Genomic DNA, 11097 nt, shown 5'->3' on the forward strand with positions numbered 1-11097 from the left:
CATCAAATATTGAATATATTACTGGAAAAAAACTTAACTTTAAATAACTTTAACTTTTAATAACTTTAAAATGATCTCAAAAACCTAAATAAGGGTCGGCTACATTCATAGGATTCCTGATTTTTATAGCTACTTTGAAGATTATTAATCATGTTATAATATTCAAGATAACATTTGTAATTACTCTGGTGTACAATTTGGTTAGTTGTTAAAAAATGACATTTTCAATAGGACTAAACACCATTTGGACAAAATGGTCTCAACCAATCCTGTCACTCTTAACAATAGCTAAAACATTGCCACACAGTTTGCTTTACAGCTTGCTCTGAAAAGTGCATGCATGTACTTTAAGACAGGTACGACAACTTTAAAACAAACTGACGTTTTAGCTTAGCCATAGATTTCCCTATGATCCCGATTGCTTCCCATTCTCAGAAAAGTCCTGCCTGTTTCTTCAAGTCATTCTGCCGCCACTTTGGCAGGCGCTGGTAATCTGGGCGGCTCGTACCAAGCAGGTTCTCAAAATCCACATCAGACAGGTAGTCCTGTAAACAGAGCAGAGAGGTTGAAGGAGAGACAATGGTTAGCCTGACCCCTACTGTATACCCAGAGTTATTACCTCTGTACTAACATCACACCCCTGTGGATCCATACACACATCCTAATCACGGACACAAGACTTGGTTTGGCTGTCAAAGAGACTTTATCACTCTACTTACCACCTCCCACTGAATCACAACACTCTCCGCAGCATTCACACCATTAATAACGCCAATCACACAATGAGACCCGATGCTTTTGTGCCAGGCTATGAGTGAGGATTTGTGCTGTGCCCACCTCTTTCTGGCTGGGGTCCACTCCCTGAGGCAGCTCACTGGGAGCCTTGTTGATGAGCAGCTCTGGGTCCAGATAGAGCTGGGAGCCTCCAGCAGAGGGGGACATGGTGCCTCCAGCAGAGGGGGACATGGTGCCTCCAGGTGAGGGAGACCGAGTGACCCCGAACGAGGGGGACACGGTGCCTCCAGATGAGGGAGACGGAGGGCCCCCGAACGAGGGGGACAGGGCCATAGACAGAGAAGACTGGGCTCTCTGGCTGGCTGGGCTAGAGGGACTGGAGGGCCTGGGGGACCTGGGGGACCGGTCCCCACCGTGCAGCTTATAGACCGGAGGGGGGGTCATAGGGCCCCCTGGGGCTCGGTAACCACCTCCACCTGGTCCAAGTCCAACAGGACTCTTACTCAGATTTGTGTTGTTCATGTCCTACAGACATGAGATACGGACATGTGAAATCATGTTTAGATAGATTTCCACATTACAAAAAAATGCAGAATGATAGAACCATTCAAAATTTAATAGATTAGTGACATTAGTATTAATTACATTTGTGATATTAGTATTTACTGCATTTATGACATTTCTACTTATTTTAGTCAGTTAGTGCTAGGATTAGTGTTAGTCAATCACTTACTACAGAGATCTGTGAGAGAGATGCTGCATCACCCAGCTTTTTTTTCATCTCCTCATAGGAGTTTCCTCCCTGTTGAGAAGATCAAGTAAACCAGATCTGAAAATGAGTAAGTAGTGCAGTGTCCCTCACAGCAAACATCTGCAAACAATTCTCTGAATCTAAATCATCCACATGTGACTTTACCTTTTTCCTAATTTGTTAGATTTTTTTGTTCACACAAAACTATTCATAGTATTCTCATAATACTGTGTGCATTCCATACCAATGTGATAATCACTGGATTTATTGATTGTAAATACTTGTGTAACTTAATAGAACTTGTAACTTGTCATAGAATACTATGAATAGTGATTTGGGGTGTGCCCATTATACCGAATCATTGTATTAAGACGCGGTGGGATTACAGTGAACCTCAACTCACACTCCACTTATGTGGGTCCCATGCGTTGAACCAGCCAGTGAAGGTGGGCGGCTCATATCCCTGTTTGACAGAGATGATGGGTGTGTCAGGGTCCCGGCCCGCTGGGTGGGTCCTGAGGTACCCCAGTGCACTGTTGCACGCCTCCTTGGTCTCGTATTGGTTGGCTGCGTTTCCAATCCACAAGAAAATCTGAGGTAATTGGGGGAAAGAAAACGAGAGGAAAAGTAGAGAGTAAACAATCCATTCCAGAATTCTACAAATGCATTTTGGAAATTCATTAATTATATTTTGTAATTACATTTTACTAATAGTTAATCAAGGTGGCAAGTGAATCCTCCAGTGCACAGCTTGTTATTATTTTCCTAAACTCCACTGGCTGCAAGCTCCTGGCCCAGGTAGAGGGTGTTTTTCTGCATAATGATACAAACATCTAACCGGAGACTGGCACATCGCATGGCCCTGTGACCTCTCACCTCCTCCCAGGTGTCCAGGAGCATGACATCCTCCTCGTCCAGGTCACTCTGGGCAAAGTCATCCACCTCTGCCATTCGAAACCGACCTGTCTGATTGGAGCATTCAAACAGCCGGGCACTGTGGGGAGGCTCCTCCTTCTGCAGTCTGAAATGACACAGAGGATACCAACATTAGTGTGTGTATGTGTTACAGTTGTGTAATCTTCTCTGTTTTTGTGGGTCAACATGCTATATTTCATTGGCTTCAGATGGTGTTGGCCACATTCCAATGAGCTTGATATAAAAAAAATCCATACAGATTTAAATGTAAGCTTATTAATTGTTCAGAAATGTTTATACGATTAAGCGGCTTTTTGTACCAATCCTAAAGACAAATCCACATTCAGAGAGCTTCTACTAAAGAGGGCTCTGTGATGTTGTGAATCTGAGAAGCTCTTTTTTAAAGTTATTTTTTATGGCATTTCTGCTTTAATTAAATATTAATTCAATTAATTATAAGCATACAGATGAATTTCTCCCTCTGAGATCAATAGACTGTCACAATAATATCACAAAACAGAAAGGTTATGAGGCGTGATGCTGCTACAGTCTGTGTTTACCTCTTGTCACTGGCGTAGGGGGCCTTTCCTCCCAGCGCTACCCAGAATTCAGCTGGCTCCTGGCCCTCCATCACCACCTGCTTGTCCTGCTTGGAGAGCGCATCAGATATTGCTTTCCCCATCACCCGCTCATCACCACTGCAGCCCTGGAAACAGATACAAGACACACATAAAACAAACATGGATTTGGGTCAAAGTGCACAAACACAAATGCACATATATCACAAAAAAACACAGTCATTCATTAAAGAGTTTGCACTTTTGCAGCTTTCTATATCAAACAACGCACCTTTCCATACCACAGGTAGCACAGGCGGTCAGTCTTCAGCAGGAAGACATCGTTGGTGTTGAGAGACGAGGCCCTCGCCGGCACCTCAGTGGCCTTGGTGTTCAACTCATGGGTCCCTCTCACCTGGAAGAGCCTGGCACCCGGTTCAGGGTTCACCACCCCGGGTCGGCCTGTGCCACCCTATAGGCAAACACACGCACACACATACACACAATGCACACACGCAAATAAGAGATTTGCACACAGGCAAAGAAATGCATGTATTCAACATTTACTTTACCACTACACTTATCCGTTTTCATGCAGCTTTCATCACGTTTTGATGTGTGTCATTTTGTATTACTCTGAATTCATGACTTTTTTGCTAGAGCAATTTCCCCTTGAGAGATAATACAATATTTCTCATACTACTTCAGTACTACTACCATTACTACTGCAAATGCACAAACTCACAAGACATAGAATTATTTATAAACAGCATTTGAGCATCTAAAGTGGCATAAAAAATCACTTTTCAGTGAGACAGATCGCACCTCGAAGATGATGAGTTTGCCTTTGAAAATAGCCAGGAAATGGCGAGGCTCCTTTCCCATGATCACCCTGACCTGGACAGGCGCCCCATTGTACTTGTTGTCAACATTGACAGCCTGGTAGGCACATGCTGTGATCTCGTCTTGAGTGGCATGGCGGCCCTGGCAGAAGACAACCATAAAAAAGAAAAGTTGACAAGAGATCTTTTTTAAACAAAAAGAGATTTGAACAGTTTATTTGTGATCTACTGACCTGCCACATGTAGAGTATGTATTGCTGCTTGTTTGATCTCTGGTATGTGTACAGCACCAAGTAGCAGTCTCCTCCATAGAACTGTCCATAAGTACTGGGGTTTACCTCAGCCAGCTCCAAGTCCTCAATGCGCCACACCTGGCAGGGAGCATTGACATTGACAGACAGTTACAGGTTTTCTGTGTGTTTTTTTTGCCTCATTTGAACCTGAACATTGGCACTGAAGATGTATCTGTCCTGATGGTGCATTTTTCCCTCACCTGAACATCTCCAGAAGCGTCATCCACCATGCGCTGCTGAGCTGCCAGTTCAGGACGTGCATGGAGTTCCATCACATCAAACTTCACCTGGTCTACCTTAGCTGAGGGGACAATGATCATATTAAGAAACTAAATGCCACATCAATTCCAAAAACAATGCAACTAATCCTTGTTTTAACCGGCTTGGCATACCAGATGGGTGGGATTTGCCATGTGGCACTATGCAATTTGTGTTATAATGTCTAGATAATCACAGATTGAGACTATCTGAGTTGTCCTGATGTAGAAAACCCAACACATCAGGTACTCAGAGCAGTTTATATTTTGTAAATACTATTTGACTCAGGTCTGAATTCACCACAACAGAGAAGAGTCATTGACAGTGAGAGGTTACCTATCTTCCCCATGGTGTAGGCAGTACCCAGACCCTGAGTTTGGTCATTCTCTGTCCAGGACTTGAACAGGTGCTTAAACATGGCTGACTCTCCTCCCTCACTCATCACCTCCACATTGGTGCTGGATGGGTAGTTCTTGGCCTTGATGAAGCCCTGGTAGAAAAGGTGTATGGATGAGAGTGGTGGTGAGAAATGCCTAAGGAAACTAAGAGGAGTATCTTTAATGGCTTATGGTTAATAAACTCTAAAAATCTCCTAACCATATAATGTACTTGTTAAGAGCCTGGTAGGCACATGCTGTGATCTCATTATGAGTGACATATTATCAAGTTAATATAGACTAGCTGTTCTTCCAAAAGTTGACAAGAGATCTTTTAAACAAAAGGAGTTTTAACCAGAATACAAACATTTTATTTGGCATCTACTGACCTGTCACATGTAGAGTATGTATTTCTGATGATTTGATCTCTGATATACTTTTATTTTATTTACTATTATTATTATTATTATTAATAATAATAATTTAATTTATATTATTTGTTTCATACTCACCACTGCCCTGCTCAGAGCGGAGCGCCGCTCTTCCTTGGAGGCCTGCTTGCCCTTCCACACCAGCACACTGGAGCCTCCCTGATCCACAATATAACAGTCCTGACAGAGGGAGAAAACGATGAGAAAATGTCTGAGGCAGAGGATTAGCAATGAATAACAACAACTGAAATTACATTCATGTAAAACCGTTTTCTTGAAGAACAGTATGTAAGAAAAATGTTAGAACGAGAAAAGCCAATTACAGAGGAGCGCAGCAGGTCCTGAGTTAGAGGCTGGGTGGCCACCTCTTGAACCACTAGCTTCCCGCTGTTATCGGACACACTGATGAGAAACACAAGAAAAAAAGGCTTAAATACACACACACAGGAGGCCCTCAGTGTGTAATATAATAATATAGTGGCATTTCAGCTTCTGCTTTTCCCCATCATCTTAATGTAATGGATCAAGAATGAGTCTTTACTTGTAGAGCCTGACGTTGCTGTTCTGTGCCAGGTCAGGTTTGTCATCAGGAACGGCCTCCTTCAGCGGCCCAGTTCTCTGGCCTAGCACCGCCCTCATGACCTTCATCAGCTCCGGTGAGTCTTCCTCATCTCCTCCCTCCACCACCCCGATCTGAGCACGACCACCTCTCTCCCTGTCCCGGATGTCCTGGGCCAACAGGACTGCCTGTAGAGAGGGGAGGGGAGAGGAGAGGAGAGGAGAGGAGAGGAGAGGAGAGGAGAGGAGAGGAGAGGAGAGGAGAGGAGAGACATTTTCACGTGTGAATTTTCCTCTTTGCAGTTTTCACATGTGAAACAAATATTGTCATATGTAATGGCAGGTGAAAATATGTGAAAAAAATAAAAACACTTTTCACCTACAAATTGAAATGTTCCCACCTGAAGTAAACACTGCCACATGTAATGTCAAAATACAACATGAAAAAAATGTTTCACATATGACAACCAACATGTATCCGAAACCTACATGTGCTTTGAATTCACATGTTGGTTTTCACACGTGACTTTTTATAAGGACTGGTATTTAAACCAATCAGAGCGGAGGTGTACCTTGAGCTTCTCTCTCCTGTTGCTCTGGGGGCCGTTCCACTGCACTATGGCTTTGCCCATATCCAGCAGGAAGATATCACCATTGTTAAAGCTGTTCCAGGATACCTCCACCTGGACACACACACACACACACACAACCTTTCACATGATGGACACTCTGCAAATAGTTTCCTATTACTCAAGTTGACGTTGTTTGCTCTTATGAAATCAATTAGTAAAGTTCAAACAAAGAAAGCATATTAACTAAATGACACACAGTCCAAAATTGCAAACAATGAGAACACACCTGAGACAATTAACACACTATTTGACAGCTATGACAACACACAAGCCATAACAATCTGCTTTAAAAGGGAGTGCCACCATTAGGCCTGTGACAGACCCAATGGGAGGTAGTGGACAGACTGCAGTAAACCCTGTCAGTGACTCAGGAAAGGATAGAAAGGATCGAGGATGTAGATTTGCCTCTGCATACCTCTGTCGCAGTGACATGTTTCCTCCCTTTGACATGCAGCAACCGCAGAATGTTGTAGACGTTCGTCTCGACGTGGTGGAAACCTGAAGCCACTCCACCCTTCTTGTAGCTGAGGGAGAGGTCAGGTATTTGTCAGGTGTACAATAGATTACATTATCAAAGTTCAAGTGATAAAACAAACATGGCAGACTAAGAGGAGCATAAATACAAAAGCACCTGAGAGCATTTGTTTTTTTAATTTTGAAATTTACGTCAACAACAAAAGCAAAAGCACATTGAAAGTCGATGGTTAATGAACTGGGCAAATAATAAAATTGTGTTTTTCTTTGCTAAGCCTCAGCAAAACAAGTCTAATTTGTGTCATAATGATTTTATACAGAGGGATTAGTGGAGTAAGCCATGTCTCAGGAGGCTTACTGTGTAGGTGTGTGTGTACACACGTGTGTGTGTCTTCATCTGTTTTGCCACCCCACCTTCTCCACAGCCTCTCCCTCTCTCATTCACATTCCAGCCCCTTTCTTTAACTCACATTAAGCCATTTTTGAAGTAGCTCCTGAAGCGGGACGACTCGCTGCCCTGCACCTCCCTGTGCTGGACGGGACTGCCACCCAGGTATTCATCCAGCTGGGTGACAAAGATGGCCGCCGCACCCTGCTCATCCTGAGAGGAGGAGTTTCCTATCCAGTAGTGGATGTCAGCTGACGAGTTCTGGTTCTGACTTATCTGGAGGGACGCATGAAAAACACAACCACACAACCATTAGCACACACAGAAACAGACACAGATACAACACACAAACACACACATGCATGCACACAGACGCATAAATCGCATGCCTTCATTAATGTCGGGCATCAACACCAACACCAGTGTAGCCCCTTGGGAAATCAACTCGTACTGTACTCACATAAAGCACAATGTAGCAATCTCCCTCAAAGAAGTTGCCAAAGCCTTGGGCTGGAACTGGCACCATCTCCATGCGCTGAATAAGAAAACAACACCAAGCAAATGCATGTGAAATCCAATTAAAGGGAAAGAAATCCTCCACAAGTAAAGCTTCCTTAAAGTACTGCAGCGTGACCAATTAAAATGTACACACGCATTGTAATGTGGATTGTATGTTATTTGTTTTAGGGTTAACTCACATTGATGGTCCATATCTGCAGGCCTGGCTTCCGGCTGACACTTCTAAATGCATCTATGTTTTCATCAGCCATTCTGTTGAACTGAAACACATACACACACACATAAGGCTAGTAATGGTGACTTTCTTCTTCACATGCATTGAACACTGTGTTTATTTAATGCTGTGTATGAGGAAATGTACTGCTTGTACAGGTATCTGATTTATGCAGTACAGTACATAAACACATTGAAGATAGGTGAGATGCATTAAAAAACATGGCATGATCAAGGGCAGTGAGTAAACCATAGATGACAGGAATTCAATACATAATCACAATGATGCTGATGCACAATATCTGTATTCTAACTATCAGGACTTTGTATCATGCCCATCCATTATGAAACTTGTGTCAAAACCTTCCACAGCACGTTTGAAAACACATCGAATTCAATATTAACTCCTCCAAAGTATTTCAGCGGGTAAATATTGTATGCAGCAGACTTGTGAGACCAAGATCCTCCTCATCGCTCATCTTTATGAGTTATGTATCTTTTCATTGGAAACAGATGGCTCTACAATGACAAGTGAACCATTTCAAAAGATTGAATCTCCGACAGCGAGACACCTCTAATCCCACTAATGAGTGTCAGCTTGCCGCCATGGCAACATACAAGTTCTGCAATCAGTGGTGCTTAACTGCCTCTTGACTCAGATATCAGATACAACAGCAGTGATAAGCAAATACAGTGTATCACTGCCTGTGCAAACAATATAAGCTTTAGTGGTGAAACACGGTACGGAAAATAGTCTCGCTGGGATGCTGCACTGGTTTCAGCGTGTCATGAATGCAAATACAGGATCCACGCATACACAGCATGATAGTCAAATGGCTGTATAATTTGTGGTCACAGTAATTCTCTAGAGGAGCTTATGTAACGAAACATCACAACACCTTGTGGAAAAACACAGCTATATTTCATGACAAGTATATGGTATGATGTCTTAAAGTCATATATTGTCACTAGGTGTAGAAGGAAAATGACTTGCTGGGCAATATGGCTGCCACAGCAGCTGATTGATGGAGTGGGTGGTGTGAGGTGTGTGAGATCAGATCAGTTATACTCTACCAGGATGTTAGCCACACCCTTCATTAATATCATACTCACATAATCAGATAAAGAGCTGACACACACAGAGCAAATACAGCAAGGCCAAGACTCAAATACAATAATAGGGCTTGGTCTAAACTGGAATCTGGTTTTCAACAATCATTTTACAATTTCTTTAATATTTATATGATTACTACCCCGCAAACTTAGGAGCTAATACTCTAATATTTCCCTTAATAACAATGTTGAAACTATAGATATGAATTCTTCCTGTGGCTAAAAACTCCTACTACTATTCACCAGCCTCAATACCTATATACCATTAATATCTTTTGTCATGTGCAGAGAAGGAGCCACACCTTACAGGCATGTCTATTCAACACATCAGACTGTTACTAAAATAACTGTGTCCCTCAAGGCATCAGACAGTATACAGTATCAGACACTGTATGACAGATTCTACAATCGATGTGTCTATGAAACAAAAATCACAACAATGCATAACTGATCTAAATAAAAACGAAACAAGATCAGATTGTAAACCAGCCATGATGAAATAGTTGGCGCCAGGAGATGGATTAGATTAGGTTATAAATTTATGATCAGAAATTTGCCAGTTCAATATCCCAGATAAGCTGGGAAATCTAAGACACTCAACTACCACCAGTTGAAGACTGTGGCTGTAGTGGAAACTCCCTGGTGTGAAAGTGTGTACTTGTGCGAATGTGTGTAGCAGGGTGTAGCTGAAAAAGAGTCGGTGTGCTCTGCAATCTGACCCTGGTTAAAATAAATAGGAAAAAAGGGGGGGAGCAAACACTTGAGCAAATAATTTCTGAAGTAATAAATTGAGGAGAGAACATCAGTGGTTTTCTCTCGCTCTTTCATTACTCTGACAGGAAAGACTGGTTTCACATCAATTAAACTGTGGCGTCCATTGATTCAGCAGGCACAATGAGCTTTGTTAATACTGTAAATACATCCTAATGAATTCATCTCCAGCTCACATGAAATGCTCTGCGGTCCTTTAATTTATTTAACAGTGGAAAGGGCTTAACACGGCGTAAAGTCAGTTTTAAAAAACATCTTTTCCAACATGAGCAATGACTGAGATGTTATTCCTCACAAAGTAATTCACTTAAAAGAAAATGGATAGAGTGGTATTCAACAAACTAGAAATAAAGTAATCCAGTATGTCACAAAATACTGTAGGTATGGATCTTACCGTGCGTAGATGTGTGAGGCAGGAAGGTGTGGGTGTCTCCTGCTAGTTGTGGAGGTAGATTAGTGTGATGATGTCTTTATGTAGTAAGAGTGATAAAGTAGCGACTGCTCTTTGCCTATGTGCAGGCTTGAGTGTGTGAGTGTGTGTGGCGGAGAGGGTTGGGTGTATTTGACTCCCCACCCCACAGGTTTGAACACACCTGCAATTTCCTGTCTCCGTACTCACTAACACCACAAGCTTACAACTCTCTTTCTCACTCGTTTTCTCACTCGTTTTCTCACATTGTTTCCCAAATCTCTCAAAAAAGACACTGGATGCATTATTATGGAGACTTTGCCTCGACTACAGGCTTTGTAAAGTTCAATATTTCCCAGGAGGAGGGAGAAACAGATTTCTGTATCCATCACAGACTCAAAGTCCTTGAGAAAAGCTTCCACAATTCCTGGGCTCAGAATGGACTGAAGCCTGACTCCAGGTACCGATGGTGCTGTAAGTACCCAGCCTGAGCCCTGTTTGTATTTGACTGAGCCCTCGGCTGCACAGCGGGCATTACAAGGCCACTTGACACCAATTATTCATTTCACAACTGTTACCACATAGCAGATGGGGGAATTGGACTCAAGGAGCTCCGAGTGGTCTTGGAAAGGAATCAGAGGCTTTCTATGGCTAAACCTCTCATTCTGTGCCTCCTCACACACACACTCAGAGAGGAAAGCTTGACATTATTGAAGGTTTACAGCTCTGGGCTTTGATCTATGCTTGGGGAGAAGGCATTGGCAGCTTGTTTACATGTGTTTGCTAAATGTGGGGATGTATTAACACACTGTATCCAAAGTGATTTGCACACTTTTTGATGTAATATACAGACAGTCTTTT

The 11097-nt window shown here is 42.6% G+C and overlaps 1 protein-coding gene across 2 annotated transcripts; it reads right to left on the reverse strand.

The window, feature by feature from the left end:
• Nucleotides 1-70: 70 nt before the first annotated feature.
• On the reverse strand, nucleotides 71-10354 carry vill (villin-like). Of its 2 annotated transcripts, XM_071898683.2 has the most exons (20): nucleotides 10222-10354; nucleotides 7910-7990; nucleotides 7672-7746; nucleotides 7294-7487; nucleotides 6765-6873; nucleotides 6290-6400; nucleotides 5701-5906; nucleotides 5483-5561; nucleotides 5241-5339; nucleotides 4688-4841; nucleotides 4294-4394; nucleotides 4034-4171; nucleotides 3784-3942; nucleotides 3251-3430; nucleotides 2962-3107; nucleotides 2363-2507; nucleotides 1890-2078; nucleotides 1469-1537; nucleotides 838-1260; nucleotides 71-545 (listed from the first exon to the last, which is right to left on the reverse strand). In XM_071898683.2, exons 2-20 carry the CDS (start codon nucleotides 7979-7981, stop codon nucleotides 432-434), a joined length of 2763 nt encoding a protein of 920 aa, XP_071754784.2. In that variant the 5' UTR covers nucleotides 7982-7990; nucleotides 10222-10354; the 3' UTR covers nucleotides 71-431. The 2 variants fall into 2 exon arrangements, with proteins under 2 accessions (XP_071754784.2, XP_071754786.2); XM_071898685.2 differs by lacking the exon at nucleotides 1469-1537.
• Between the last annotated feature and the right edge of the window lie 743 nt (nucleotides 10355-11097).

The sequence above is a fragment of the Centroberyx gerrardi genome, chromosome 22, assembly GCF_048128805.1.
Source record: "Centroberyx gerrardi isolate f3 chromosome 22, fCenGer3.hap1.cur.20231027, whole genome shotgun sequence".
Classification (NCBI taxonomy): domain Eukaryota; kingdom Metazoa; phylum Chordata; class Actinopteri; order Beryciformes; family Berycidae; genus Centroberyx; species Centroberyx gerrardi.